The sequence below is a fragment of the Ciconia boyciana genome, chromosome 4 (assembly GCF_034638445.1).
Source record: "Ciconia boyciana chromosome 4, ASM3463844v1, whole genome shotgun sequence".
Classification (NCBI taxonomy): domain Eukaryota; kingdom Metazoa; phylum Chordata; class Aves; order Ciconiiformes; family Ciconiidae; genus Ciconia; species Ciconia boyciana.
Window position 1 is genome coordinate 60,839,701 of NC_132937.1, and position 16,047 is coordinate 60,855,747.

General features: G+C 44.0%; 1 protein-coding gene across 1 annotated transcript in view; it reads right to left on the reverse strand.

The window, feature by feature from the left end:
- The window catches only part of FRMD3 (FERM domain containing 3), a 140,355-nt gene extending 138,500 nt beyond the window's left edge, over positions 1 to 1,855 (reverse strand). The window contains exon 1 of the mRNA XM_072859275.1: positions 1,757 to 1,855. Within this exon, the coding sequence (XP_072715376.1) occupies positions 1,757 to 1,855 (99 nt within the window). The remainder of the gene's footprint in view (positions 1 to 1,756) is intronic.
- Between the last annotated feature and the right edge of the window lie 14,192 nt (positions 1,856 to 16,047).

Sequence of the window (16,047 nt, forward strand, 5' to 3'; positions counted from 1 at the left end):
CGGTCAGAAGAGGTGATTATCCCGCTGTATTTACCAATGGTTTGGCCTCACCTTGAGTACTGTGTGCAGTTCTGGGCCCCACCATTGAAGAAGGATGTGAAGGTCCTTGAATGCATCCAGAGGAGGGCAACAAAGCTGGTGGGAGGGCTGGAAGGCATGTCCTGTGAGGAGCGGCTGGGGACCCTGGCTTTGTCTAGTTTGGAGAGAAGGAGGCTGAGGGGCAACCTTCATTGCTCTGTACAGCTTCCTGAGGAGGGGAGGTGGAGAGGGAGGTGCTGATCTCTTGTCCCTGGGATCCAGCGGCAGGACACGTGGGAATGGTTCAAAGCTGTGCCAGGGGAGGTTCAGACTTGATGTTAAGAAGCATTTCTTTACCGAGAGGGTGGTCAGACACTGCAACAGGCTTCCTAGAGAGCTGGTGGATGCCCCAAGCCTGTCAGTGTTTAAGAGGCATTTGTACAATGCCCTTAATACCATGCTTTAACTTTTGGTCAGCCCTGAATTGGTCAGGCAGTTGGACTAGATGATCATTGTAGGTCCCTTCCAACTGAAATATTTTATTCTATTCTAGTATTAAATGGCTCATTTGGAACTAATAAAAACCAGAATTTGGTCCAAGGAAAAAATGCAGCTTTTATCTCATGGCACTTGATTTTTTCAGCCATAGCTGGTCTTTGTACAAGACCACTAGCTTGACTTAAAGCTGTGGATATTTCATATCACCAGAGACAGAAAGACCAACTGTGAGTGACAACCAACTTCCTAAAAGACCATTCACATCTTCCGATCTGGATGCCAAGCTCATCTCAGTGATTCTGTGAATGCCATGGAAATTTCAGAGTAACTTCATTTCTACCGCTTGCAGTTTAAGAATCTGTAAGACTTCCATACGCATCAGAGTTTGGGTCTTGTTAGGACACCTAAAATACCCCTGCTTGCGCACACTACAAACATTGCTGCTCCACCAGAAATTCACGGACTCCGCACTCTTCGCCTCCTTATCCTTACTACTTGAAGGAGAAAAAAGGGACTAAGCAGTTAGGACGAGGGACTACAGCAAAGTTGCTTTCTTCCCAGCTGCACAGCTACTATCACTGACAACCCTCCTGGAAGTTATCTTTTGCCTGAAATTAAGAGGAAGGGGGAGAAGCACTTCATGGTGAACTCTGCCCGCTATCTCAGTAACAGCGTCTCCTGACACCGCACGCCGCGGGCCTTGCTGCCAAGGCAGGGCTTTCCCGGCGCCGGAGGGCAGGTCCTTCCTCCCCGCACACCACCTCCGCAGCACCAAGTGCCCACCGGGGCGATCCGTCGCCGCGCCGCGGGATGGGGCAGGCGCCGCCGGGGTCTCCCTCCTCGCCCGGGCCACCGCTCCCCGGGGGCGCCGCAGCCCAGCGGGCTCCTCCTGCCCGCGGCGGTGCCGGGCCAGGGGGGGCCGGGGCACGGCGGACCCCGCGGCTCCAGCCGCGGCCGGGCGGGCTCCGTGCCGCGCTGTGCAACGCCGTGGCGCAGCGCCGGGAGGCGGCGGAGGAGCCGCGGCTGTCCGCGCCGCAGGTGCGCGGAGCCCCGCGCAGGGGAATGGGGCGTGCGGGAGCTCCCGCCGCGGCCGCGCCGAGCCGCCGCCCGGGCCCTGCGACCGGCTCCGCGCCGGCGAGCCGCCGCCGGCGTCCCGGCCCGGCTCTGCACCCCGGGCCGGGGTGCCGCTCGCCGCCCGCCGAGCCGCCCCGCCGCCGCCCCTCTCTCTCCCCGCCGGCACCTGGATGTGGCAGGAGATCTCGGAGTCGTCCAGCAGCCGCACGGTGCATTTCATCTCCGGGCTCAGCGACCTGATGCTGGAGCTCCGGAACCGGATCATCCCGGCAGCCCGCCCGCCGCCGCCGCCGCCGCCCCGCAGGCAGCCGCAGGGGGCCAGCCTGCAGCGGCGCCCGGCCGACCGCGGCACGGCACGGCACGGCGCGGCGCGGCGCGGCACGGCGCGGCGGCGGCGCCGCCCCTCAGCCCCGCGGCGCCCCGCCGCCGCCCGCCATCCGCACGCCCGCCGCGGCTGGGGCCGCCGCTGCGTCAGGCTGCGCTCCGCTCGCCGGCCTCGGCACCCTCCTGCGCCCGCCCCCGGCCCGGCCCGGCGCGGCGCGGCGCGGCCCGCGGGGGCACCTCCCCGCCCTCACCTGCTCCCCCCGCTCCTCCGCCCCACCGACCCCGGCTGGGCTCCCTGCGGGGCTCCGCGCCGTCGGGCTGAGGAAAAAAAGGCATCCCGGGGGGGAAATGGTCGGCGGGTGTCTTTGCCTTCCCCGCCACAGGCGTGCTTCGCCTGGTTTTGAGGGCACCTGAGGGACGGGTACTCGCGTGGGAGTGCCCGGTGCCCCGCAAAGGGGGACATCCCCTCAGCTGCCGGCGGGGAGTGAAGTCCCCACGCTGCTTGCCCGCCTGTAGCGTGGGTCTCCGGGGTATCCCAACACAGCCCGACGCAGGAGGAGGACTCTGTGAAATAATATATGTGTCTGTATTTTGTTATCTATATAACAAAATTTACCATAGAGGGTGAGTGCGCTGCAAGGAAACAGAAGAAAACATAATGCAACTTCATGTAAGGGTGCGAGTCTTGGAAACTTGTTTCCTCGGGGAAAAAGAATGGTCCATTATGGAGGAGCAGTCTCATCCCATTGGTTGCGTAAGTTGGAAAGAAAATACAGCATCCAGTGCCTTCACTGTTCTGATCTCCACCACAAAAGGCTATATACGTTCGTGCAAAACCTTGCAGGAAGCAAGCACTGAAGTTGATCAGCCTTGGAACAGGGATCAGCACTGTGTTGAAAAAGGAGAACTTCCTTTTTCAGTGTGAAATGAAAAACAGCCAGTGCGAAATGGGATGTGACTGGAAGTCTACAAAGAGAAAAAAAATCCTGACAGCCGCACACAAGGTGTATTTCAGTCATGTTGCCTATTTGTCCTTGATGACCTCTAAACTTCCATATTTTGAAAATACTTCTGTGTGAATGTAATGTTCTTTTGAAAATCCAATGGAAAAGCCAAAGCGCCGCTACCCTGAAAATGCTTCCTTTGGGTTTCTGCTGGACTGTTAACAGCAGGAAATACAGATAACCACAAACAAATGAAAAGTATATAATCCTCACTGCCATCAGCTAATAAATATGCAAAGCCCTTTAATGTGGAACATAAAAGAAAAACTGTGAGTATATGCTTCTTGTAAATGATAAATGCTTCCTATTGCGTAGTGAATAGTGAAGCAAACCAGTTAGTACTTAAAACAGATTATTCAGCTCAATAGCCACAGTCAACCCACAAAGTATGGAAGAAGGTCCTCATCAGCTGAGATACCAGTTGTGGACACCCACTCATTAATAATAAACACTTTTTGTCCTACAGTCCTGCAGCATGGGAGCCCAGTAGAGGCAGGATTTCAGCCCACATGTAGATTGACTCTCGGGCGACACGGATTTTCCTGTCTACAGTAGAGAAATAATCTTTACTCCCTAAGCTGGATATTTTCTCTTTCCTTTCAGTCTCTGCAGCACGCCCTTCTCCATCCAGAAGGGGAACTAGAAGAGGGAGCTGAGCCGATGATGAAGCTTTAGGGAACAGGTTGAAGTCTACCACTGCCAGAGGGTTTTTTGCTTTACTCTCAGAACCACGTGGAGAGGCATGAGCTTGCCAGGAGTTCTCAGAGTTACAGACACAGTGATGACTGCAGCATGAAGTTCACATCTCCAAAGTGACCGTTACACAGCAAGTGTGAGCTGGTGTGTATGACAGCAGCACAGCTGCAGGAGCACAGGGCACAACAGAATTTTACTCGCCTGGTTTAAAGACAGGTCACTCATGTCTTTTTGACACTTTATTTGCTTCTTTGATACCCTACACCATGTATAGAATCGTAGAATCGTATAGGTTGGCAAAGACCGTTAAGATCATCGAGTCCAACCATTAACCTAACACTGCCAAGTCCACCACTAAACCATGTCCCTAAGCACCACATCTACACGGCTTTTAAATACCTCCAGAGATGGTGACTCAACCACTTCCCCGGGCAGCCTGTTCCAGTGCTTGACAACCCTTTTGGTGAAGAAATTTTTCCTAACATCCAATCTAAACCTCCCCTGGTGCAAATTGAGGCCGTTTCATCTTGTCCTATCACTTGTTACCTGGGAGAAGAGACCGACCCCCACCTCTCTACAGCCTCCTTTCAGGTAGTTGTAGAGAGTGACAAGGTCTCTCCTCAGCTTCTGCTTCTCCAGGCTGAACAACCCCAGTTCCCTCAGCCGCTCCTCATAAGACTTGTGCTCCAGACCCTTCACCAGCTTCATTGCCCTTCTCTGGACACGCTCCAGCACTTCCATGTCTTTCTTGCAGTGAGGGGCCCAAAACTGAACACAGTATTCGAGGTGCGGCCTCACCAGTGCCGAGTACAGGGAGACGATCACTTCCCTACTCCTGCTGACCACACTATTTTTTATAGAAGCCAGGATGCCACTGGCTTTCTTGGCCACCTGGGCACACTGCTGGCTCATATTCAGCGTCTGTTGACCAGCACTCCCAGGTCCTTCTCTGCTGGGCAGCTTTCCAGCCACTCTTCCCCAAGCCTGTAGCGTTGCATGGGGTTGTAGACTTGAGGTGCCTGAGATCTCTGTGAGACAAGTAACAGACTTCTGTGTTTCAGTTACCACAGAAATACAGTCACTACTGGCACAGAATACAGCAGCCGTCTAGCAGGAAGTTACCAAATAAATGAAATGACAAAAAAAAACCCTCCACCCCATAAGGAAAAAAACAGGCGATCAAAGCAAACATTCTGCCCAGTCAGAACTGCAGGATGTAAATCCATCAAATGGATTTTGCATCAGAGGTTAGGACTGCCATCCCTTCCTTATTCAAAAAGCATTATAGGCCTTTTTTTTCCTACAACTAGGAGGCTCTTAAATGTCTCATACCATTACAAATTATACAGAAAACCCCACAAATATATTTCAACAGCCATGCCTGACTTAGTGCACCCCTTTTTGCCATATCTCGGAGGCCAAACAATCCTTATGCAGCTAGCTTTTGGAAAGATCCCCTGAAAAGTCAGGTACTTCAGGAACGGACATTAAATAGCATGGCCAGTATTAGAAAACACAAAGCGACATATAGGTAAATTCAATTCAGTTACCAGTAAATGCTGAGCTAATGGAGTATTAAAAAAAAAAAAAATACACTGCTTGTACACCTGTCCACTTCTGACTCAGTGGAAGGTCATTGGCTACTGCTATTGCTGCCAAGACCACGGCATGTTGTAGAGAGGTCTACCCAAGCACTCACCTGGCTTCATACTGCAGAGCTTGGGAGTTCTGATGGGAGATCTCAATACCAGGTAATTATGGCTGCAAGAAGAGATGTTGGTGGGTAGGCACATGCTTGAAATGCATTTGAGATTAATCAGTCTCAGGACTGTCACCACTCAACACAATAGCCATGTTCTCATTCTCTGTTCATCTAACTGGTCATTGAATGAACTTGCTTTGGGCCTAGAACATCTGGATGGAGTAAGGCACAGTAGCTTATACTTCCTATTTACCTAGGAATTGCTGCCAGATATGAAGTTAGATTCAGAGATAGCAGGGAGCACTAATGAGCTTGAGTAGTACTTTGATTTCTGGATGATTCTGCATGGAGCCGAACTACAGAAAGTAATAGTCAAGGGTTTTCTCTTCAGTGACTGATCATCATAGCAACTTTACCTCTTTAATTTAACATTTGTAATTTAAACAAGTATATACACACATATATATGTATATATATTTCCAAATACTCAAAGATTAATCCATAAATGCAACTGTTGCAGCTGTAAACATGCCTGCCTTGGGTCAGACCTTGGGTTCCACCATGGGTAGAGCAGATTCACAATTCACTGTCCCCACAGGGGTGCCCTGCACGACACACTAACCACCCTCCCCTAGGCCTACACCTGCCCATTGCCTTGGGCCTCTCGTGAGGTTCTCACAGCCAGGCCATACAGCATGTACAGCAATTAGCTGTGGCTAAGACTCTCAGAGATCACGGTGCCATAAGCAAACAACAGTAACTTCTTTAAAATTAATGAAGTCTAGCACAGTTTAGATTTGACTCAGTTCCCTTCTACAATAGGGTTAGGATCTCCAACTCTAAAATATTTCAGCTGAAGACAGATGATCTGGACATTAGGCTTATCCAGAACATATCCTGAAGAGTGGAGGGTGGAGGTTGAGCTAGCAATGAACCACTATTTCAGAGAGCAGTTTACTATAGTCAGGGAAATGTGAGTTTTGCTCTCAAAGACACACGGTCCACAGGAAAGCTAGCTTCCTTGGTCTCCTAGAGGTCCCATTACACAGAAGAAGGTTTGGATGACTTCTGAAGGACCCAGTTCACCAGGCAAACAACTTGTTCATACAAAGGCTCCAAATTTTTGTGCATATACTTTGTTTTCTTCAACGGAATTGCCTTTGAGACACACACTGTATTTGTGTAAAATATATCCAGAAGCCAAGCTGAAATTAGCAATGAGCTAACTGAATAGAGCTGGCCATACTAGGCAGCACTCAAAATATGAAAACAAACAAGCTCATCAATTGTTATGTATACAGAGAAACCCCACACCTACAGGAAGCTTTTTTTTTTCAATCTTAAGTAAGCATTTGGAAGGGAAAAAAATTTATTTCACTTCATAGCAAAAAACAATTGTAAGGAAAAAGGGGGGGTTTACATCTTCAAATAAAAGGTCTCTCACGTCTGAATATTACACCAGTAATTTGAAAACTATATAAAATATTAATGTATATTTCTATAATGCCTATTACTGTACTAACAAACACTAAGAGTATTTAAAGATACATAATTTACAAGGAAAAGATATTTAAATAGCAAAAGTTCTACTGATTGCAATGAGGGCAGAGTTGAGCCAGAAGCTGAAACTTCAGTTCACATAGAGTTTCTACTTTCTTTTACATTACAAAAAACATTACAAAAACATCACATACTTGTTGCATGAACAAGAAGGCAACAAGATCTGTAAAATATGACATTATCTGACAGCAGTACCAAAGTACTTGGGATTTTCATGTTTGTACTTCAAAGGGAATTTCTATTGTGAGCCAAACAGGCTCTCACTCCAAATCCACTAAAAAATGCAGAGCTATCAGTGATACATTTGGCCATAATTACCCCAGCAAAAAGACCTAAAGTCCTGTTGGTATCTGTAGGGATGTATCACAGCTTGCATGGCACTGGTGGTCCTGCTGGCCTCCAAATTCGTTGGGTGTAGTTGGGAGGGCAGTCACAACCACGGCTGACAGGGGGAGCAGGGGCAAGTCAGAAGTATGCATTTTCTTCCACTGCTGAAGTTTAGCAATCTCTGCAAAAATTCAGAAGTAATTATGTGAAGAACATTACAATACTCCCTTCCAGCGGAGAAGGATTGGTTGAATTTACAGTACAAACTTCTTAGCAAACTTCCTGCAGATGTCACCTGGAAGTTCAAATATCAATCAGCGTTTGTCCGAGTTAAACTGTATTGTACATTAGCACACTTGAAAGTTGCTTACTGGAGCAAACTTTACATTGATTTTATCCACACAAGACAACTACCATGAAGGCAAATGTCAGCTCCCAGCCTTTGGTTCAGAGTGTACAAAGTCAGTGAGATGATTATCGTGGTTCACTGGGTCCTGGGACTTGCCGAGAGGTTTTTACCAGTAGGGATTGAAACATTTCTTTGGTACACTCTTCTCTTTTCAGGGAACATACAGCCAGTCCTGTTTTTCTAATACTGTTGTCAGGAAGACTACAGCAGGCAGTGTACTCTCTCAGAGTTTAGCTTGTGGCCTCTCCAAGGAGTCTCTCTCCTCTGAGGACCATGTTTTTTCCCAAATGCTTCTTTCACTACTGGTTCTCTCTAGTTGCTTTCACACAATCCATGCAGTAAGCTTCCAGGCTTGCTAACAGCCTCAGAGAAACCCTGCAGCTCACACCGCTGACAGACTAACAGGTTTTGCATGTGACACAACTGGTGGTTTCAGATGTCTACAGTTAATTCAGTACCTACAGGAACCTGGGTGTCTCTTGCTGAATGCAGGTTGGCTGCCACATCCATGTATCTCCCCAGTCTGGGATGAATTAAAAAAACATTCCCGCACCAGTGACTTAGTAATCCAAATACAGGTACTCTGCATCTCCTGATCAAGCTGAAAATCAGAGCCCTGGTCTCCTGACTGTGTTTGTGCATAGACAGAGAATATAGCAATGCAGATCTGCCCATCAAAAAAGTTAATTATTTAAGTAGGTATAGGTATATTTGCAAACAATGTTGGCAGGTGGAGAAAAGAGGTATTGCCTACCTATAGCTTAAACAGCTCCTGTTTTTAATAGTACTTGTCTAAATGAATGTTTAGTAAGGCTCCAATTCAAAATACAGTCTAATGTTACACTAAATAGTCACACTTTTTCAAGTTTTTCATTGCAGGGATGATAAAAACAAGAGTAAAAGTTGATCATTACTGTAACACTAACACTAGTCATAAAATATACAAAAACTACATTAGCATCAGTTACCAGGTGGCCAGTCCAGCAAACTCTTCAGAACCAGGCTTTGAAGAGCTCTCAGCACCCCAAAAGCCTTCCTTACTGAGTGCACAGAGAAATAATCCACACCACACACCTATTTGGTGTGTTCTTTTATACTGTTCTTGTTACTGGGTAGAATTTGGACGCTGATGGGCAGAACTCGCTTGCAGTAACGGCCTGTTTCCATGGCTGCTGCACATGCACTTTGAAACAGCTGAAAGTGCTTAGACCAGTTTGGGCTGTTTCTATAGTTCCTTTTCTTCTTTTTGGGTTATTCTGATTTTTAATACTTCTGTCATACAATTTGAATTTTACATCCTTTGTCTGCACTGGTAGTTGTCTAACTTCAAATGTGTTTAAAGCGCTTTTCCAACCAGGAATGATCCTTGAAGTTGGGGTCTGTGTGAGGAAGCACATTTTACACCATGTCTAATTTGCATAAATCAAGGTGAAGTCCAGCAGATAAAAATTCTGCTTTGCACATGAGGTAAGTCAGGTTCCTAGTACATTTTGTGAACAAATTAAGTAGTACCGGAAAAACATGTATCATATACAACAGGTATTTCAAGTTCGTTAATCTTGCCAGCATCTTATCTCTATCCAGAGTCTGTTATTAAAGTAATTAGCACTGTGATTTTTTATATGCAACAATAGTAATATGCAACAATAGTAATATGCAACAATACTCAGATTCCGATACAGCTCTCATTATAGCTTCTGATTTTTGTCATTAATTCCTTTCCAAATTACTGTAAAGACTATTGCTCTTTATTGATCTGGCTCTTTTAATTATGTAAGAGCTAATAAGGACAGGATTTAAAGCTGCAATTACCTTTGTTGCTGAACTTCCTTGCACATGAGAGGCTCTATGGCGTAAGAGCTAAGTACACTTGAAAGTGATTGCAGAATGGAGGCTTGGCTACCCAGGGAAGAGATGTGGACTAAACGAATGCAAAAAAAATCAGAGACGCTAAGAAAGCACACTTCAAAAGCACTCATTAGTAACTGCTCAGTAATAGTAATCTTATGACTTACTTGTAGGAGCAGCATTTTAGGATACATGTATTTTCTCCTTGCCACTTCCCAAAGCCAGCAGGTGGCTACATCGTACTAAGGCTCTGAGTGCTTTCAAAATTAATGGTTCTACGTCAGTGGGTACTGTTGCTATTGTAAGTAATGTTGAAATATAGAGTACGTAACTTTTACTCCCTGGGTGTTAGGAGACAAATGCAAGATGAGAAGATAAAATAATAAACCTGTTGCAGAACCTGTACTTCCAGGAGGCCAGAAGCTTTCAAAGTGACAAAGCGATCCTGGAGAAGCTACTTATAGTCTCACATAGAGTGGAATAGAAACAGTATAGCTCTCCTGATGTCCTCTTTAGCTATGCCTGGCTTCTTTTTGAAGATACTAAAGAAAAGAGAATTGTCTTCCCATAACTCTGTGGTCTTCTTTATTTCCAGTCTGCCCCCGCCAGTAACACTGAAATCACTCCAGATTGCACATGTCTGTGGCCTGCGAGCAGTAGCTGTGCACTCACCATGAGCACTATGCCTGCCAGCAGCCTTCCACACACAGGCAGGAAGATCCGTGTATTTTCCTGACTCTGCTCGGAGCATCAGATGTAAGCCCTTGACTTTCACAGTCACTTTTGAATCATGCTGCAGCTCTAGTTGTTGCTCTGGACTGAAACCACTGCATTCTCCCATTTTTTTACAGTCTCGACATGGCAGATAAATAAAATATTATTTTAAGACCTCAGGGTTTCAGACAGATTTTCATTTGTTGAGCACTTCTCAGCAGTCTTTATGTTAATGCATTGATTTTCCTCAAATCACATGGAGACTTTTTTATGTGGGAAGACAGACTTTGATTTCTTATATACAATTAAATTTCGTAAGATCCTTGTGCAAACCTGGAGTTGGTATCGAAAGATTTACTCTGGATTACACTGATGAAGTATAGCCCATAAAATGAAGGTGTTTTCAAAACCTAAGGAACAATAATGTAAAAAGACAACTAATCTTCCAGTGCTTATCTACATTAATTTTCTTGAAAGTGAGTCAACTACCCATTGCATAAGCATATTATAGTATTTCCTTTGTTGTTGCTAGAAAAATAAAAAGGAATTAACAATAGCTTCTGTGTTTAGAATTATATGTATTTAACTTCTAGATCAATGTTTTCTAAGGCTTCTCTATACAGAAATTAGTGAGCTAGGACATGTACAGGTTATAATATGAAGTATTGCATTCTACTTTCACTTATAGCTAGGTTCAGTTAATTTTGTCATTCCTTCAGCTTCACAGTCAAGCTGAGAACATACTTATGTCACTTAGAAGCAACAAAGTAGAGTCACTCCCGTTCCCTCTTACCTGTTTTTTTTGTAGCGCAAACTGGAAAAATACGAAAAGTTATTTACAACTCTCATTTTTTATTTCATGAACATCATTCCCTAAAGCTCTGCACTTCAGTATGAAAAAAATTGGATGAGGTAGTGTGTACAAATACTTAATTTGATTTTTAAAACCTATAACAGCTTTAGCTGGATTTACTGATCCCAAATGTCTGAAAGCTTGACAGATTCATCAAACTGATGATTTTTTTTCCCAGTACTGGGAAATCCTGTTGCATGCAGAGATCCAGTTTGTATGAAGTTCTCCTCAACCCCCCAGATATCTACTGTACAATCAAAAGGAAAGGATTTCAGACAGTGTATTGACCAATTTTACATTGCATAGAACAAATTCTGAAAATTGTTGTGTTGTGGTTTAACCCCAGCTGGCAACTAAGCCCCACACAGCCGCTCACTCACTTCCTCGCTGGTGGGATGGGGGAGAGAATCAGAAGAGTAAAAGTGAGAAAACTCATGGGCTGAGAAAAAGTTTAATAAGTAAAGCAAAAGCCACGCACACAAGCAAAGCAAAACAAGGAATTCATTCACTCCTTCCCATGGGCAGGCAGGTGTTCAGCCATCTCCAGGAAAGCAGGGCTCCATCACGTGTAACGGTGACTTGGGAAGACAAATGCCATCACTCCGAATGTCCCCCCCTTCCTCCTTCTTCCCCCAGTTTTATAATCTGAGCATGACAGCATATGGTATGGAATAGCCCTTTGGTCAGTTGGGGTCAGCTGTCCCAGCTGTGTCCTCTGCCAAATTCTTGTGCACCCCCAGCCCACTCGCTGGTGGGGTGGGGTGAGGAGCAGAAAAGGCCTTGAGTCTGTGTAAGCACTGCTCAGCAGCGACTGAAACATCCCTGTATTATCAACACTGTTTTCAGCACAAATCCAAAACATAGCCCCATACTAGCTACTATGGAAAAAATTAGCTCTATCCCAGTCAAAACCAGTACATGTTGGTACAGTTTTGATTAACACAGCCATAATTTGAAGCTGATTTACTTCATAATGAGGACTAACTGTGACTAACAGAGCACCACAGTATAGGCTATTTCAGCAACTCTCCTCACAGTGAACACATCTTATTAACACTCTCTGACTTGTATTTACTGTCAACACATATCCAGGATTTAATTTGAACCCCTAAAGGTCTACATAAATTTGGGCCTTAGCTGCTTGAAAAACAGTCTTTCTCCCCTTAAGATTCAGGAAGTTGAGATTCCTCAATGTATCTGAGCCCTCACTTTTATAAGAAGCAGACATCCATCATGCTGGATGTTGCTGGCAAGTTTTAAGAGGTCTGTGCACTTTTATAGTAGTTCACCATTATGCTGTGATAAGTTTCAATTAGGAATTAGGGTGGGAATCTTTTTTTTCTACTTTGAATTTGGCAGTATTCTGAATACAACAGACCTTTCCTAGTATCTTTGGGAAGGAGGCAGATACAATAAAGTCAAATAGAAATAACTCCAGGGAAGTAAAATTATTTCATTCATATTTTGTGTTACCCTTCTCTAAAATTAGGCAGCTAATTTAAGTAGATGATAAAGCTTTACTGAATTCAAATACAAACTCAGTATCAGACAATTAGTCAAACTGGAAAGGCTCAGAAAGACACTGAAAATACTCCAAAAAGCCATAAAATAGACTATCTGCCATTAAAAACATATTTAAAATACAGTATCTGGAAAATTCTTTTGGGGCTAGAAGAAGATGATGGGTTTTCTGGTAGGTATTCTTGAGGTTCTTTGCCTTTTAGTTCTTGACAGTTCATCCTTCACCATTATATTTTAATTTCACCTGTTATTAAATATAATAAATAAAACATCAGAAGACATTTACATTCCATTGTCTCCTATTCCAGCTATGTGAATGTACTCTGGAATTCATGGAACCATACAGTTTTTTTATATAACTACATCAGAGCTTCAGAATCAAGTTATATATTCTGCCAACACTGGAAATAACAAGAATTTTAAATGCTAGAGAGAAGGCACCCATGCCAATTATGGCAAATGGTCTTCAAGGGAACGACAGCATCAGAATAAATTTCCTAAGATGTGCATATATCATTAAATGACAAAGACTAATATGAAGTTCCTCCATGTTATTAAAGAAATAATAAGTGGAAAAAATATTTATTTTGTCTGTGATGAGGACAGACTGGAAGGGAAATCCTCATTCAACTCAAACCAAAAGGAACCACATACCTTATTGGATCTACAACTTAATTAAACACATCTTAAGTGGCTACTGAAGTATACGCAATGTGATCCTGTTAAGCCAACCATTTGGCTGAGTTTTATCCAGTCATCTCTCCAGTTGACTACTAACATGAATTATATCTGCACAAATCAAATGAACCACACCAGCAGGAAGTCTGAAAATAATTCCCTTCTTCGCATTGCCTATAGGCTCCTGTGTTTGTACAATTTAATTACTTTTCTCCCTCTCCTTTTTCCCCTCCTTGCAGCAGCATCTGCACAGCGCACTGCTGCCTGTACAGCTCTGTTAATGCACGCTCATGGTTTGTTAGCCTGGGCTTGAGTAAAAGACAACTCCTGGCAAGGCTTCCTGCAAATACACTGATATAAGGAGCTGTTAGATGACATCACACCAGCCTGGCATGGAGCTTTTTATAAACTGCAAAGTTATGCATTATGAAACAAAGCTGTCAAATAGAGAAACAGATGCTTTCTCTGCTTTGTAGCAATCTAGCTGGATAAAATGGTGATAATCTGGTTACAAAAGTGGTTGGGTGTGCACTGTAGGTGGGGTAGTCAGTTGCTCTTGATGTTAACAAAATCTCAAGAGTCGTTGTGACAGAGCAATTAAGGTTTTAATTCTGGGAATGAGAATAGCAATCACGATAATGCTTCCAGGGTCAAAGTGACCACAGGTATTTTTGGGGTTGTTCATTTGGATCTCCCAAGAACTCTCATCCGAATGAAACATTTCCCCCTGCCTCACAATTAATCAGCCAAGAAATTGAAAAGATGTGGCAAATTCAATTACTTTAGCACAATCATACTGCTATTACAGCATAATTTGTATTCAGTCACTGGGCGCCTTAAAGGAATCATTCTGGTCTGTTAGTAATTTGAGGACTGGGCTGTTTGAGTAGTAGCCTAATAACTTGGAAGGTTCTGGTCTTTGTTAAGAAATTCTTAATAGTCATGTGAAATACAGGCAGTTCGAACCTCAATTAAATGGGCAGAGACAGATAACAGTAAAAAAACCCATGCAAGGCATCCATCATTCATAACTTTATTTGAAGTGCCCTGCAAAGGAAATGAAATTTCATGCAGACTGGGAGACTTAATGTACTTTCTGAGAATTTCTTCCAAGGTTTGATTCATATTAGGTCACATTACCCTTTTTAGCTTCAGAAACCAGGATTGACTCAATCTTCTTCATTTTGGAGAAGCACTTCTATTTGAGAAACTAGTGATATAATCTACTTAACTGATGCACATTTAATAAGTTTATTCCTTCAAAGGAGGAGCTAACTTAAAATACTAGTAAAGAAGAAACAAGTTTAATTTACTTTATTAAGAATCACCACCACTATCAGATCTCTTATCTAAATAGTTTTGGGTTTGTTTTTTGGTTTTGTTTTTTTTTTTTTTTTCCTGTCCAGTGTAATAAACTTATTCATTTTGCAATCACCTAGATAGCCTTTCCTTACAGGAAAAAAAAAAAAGAGGAAGTCCAGTGTATATATTGAAAACAGGGAGATATTTTCCCATAAAATCAATTTTTCAAATTTCAAGGCATGTCTTTTGTTATGGCAGTGCCCATTAAACTATTTTTTTTAATTGAAGAAAAATAAAAACACTTTTCTAACTATTCCTATGCTAGCAGAGAAACTGAAAGGTGAATTGTAGAAGGGAAGAGTTAAAACTAACTGGACAGATCAGTATCATTAATAGCATGTTCATGTAAGACCTCTTTTATTATTTCAAACCACAATTTCTTATGCAGAAGCATGAAGCCATGGATAAGTAAGCAAGGTACACCATTTCAAAATCCATATGACAGCATATTTGAGAAGATATTATAAAACACCATGATTTTTTAAAATCCAGGTTTTTTAAAACATGGATAAACCTATAATGTTATGTCAAATAATCATAATTGTACAAGAAACATTGCATCAATATATTTAAAATTAGCACTACTGCCTATTCTGGAACAACTCAGCACCTGTAACCTAAAGAACATACTTATTATGCACTACTCCACATTGATAACTGCGGCCTCTAAGGCATTAGCAGCTGACTCCCACAGTTACAGTGAAATGTTCAATATGATATAATCATCCTTGGAATCCAACCAGCGTTGCTGTTTTTTCATGGGTACTTCTTCCCTTCCCAACACCCTACTGTCAAGCCACCTACTATAGGTACCTGCTAGCCCTTCCCCCGGGTAGGATTATGAGACGTCTGAACTCAATTCTGCCGTTACCTCTTTTTCCGCCTGCAAATTGCGTGTAAGTAGAATATATAGACCTTGGACTGGAGTTTCCAGACATTTGGTTATTTAGTCAAAGTGCCAATTCCGACCAATCTGCTGAAGTCCATAAATCCCTGCCATGCCCACTGTGCATGGGCAGAGCAACTTTGCCACTCATGTACGGCGTACATGGGCTGTGCAAGAGTAATGAACGCAGTGTCTGCAGTAACTTGCTGTGCACGCACAGGCCATCGGTCAGGAGCGTGAGCTGCAGGTCTGGGACATCCCACAGCCATCAGGCGTGCCTATTCCCCTTCCTCTCTCTACCTCGCCTTTCTCAAGAAGTATTGTTCCCTCCACACCTCCACCCGAGACACAGACCTACTGCAACATTTCCAACAAGGAAAAAAGAAAAAAACCCCACATTGCTCCACTTGCACATTCTTGTCATCCATATTCTCTATTTAGACTGCAGCCTTTCCCATGAGGAGACTGTCACCCGAGTCTTTTGTACGTGCAGGGATTTCTGTTATCCCCAGCTACTACCATGCTGCAGCCCTCGTTGCAGCATCACCTGTAGGCGGCAATTTCTCCACCTAG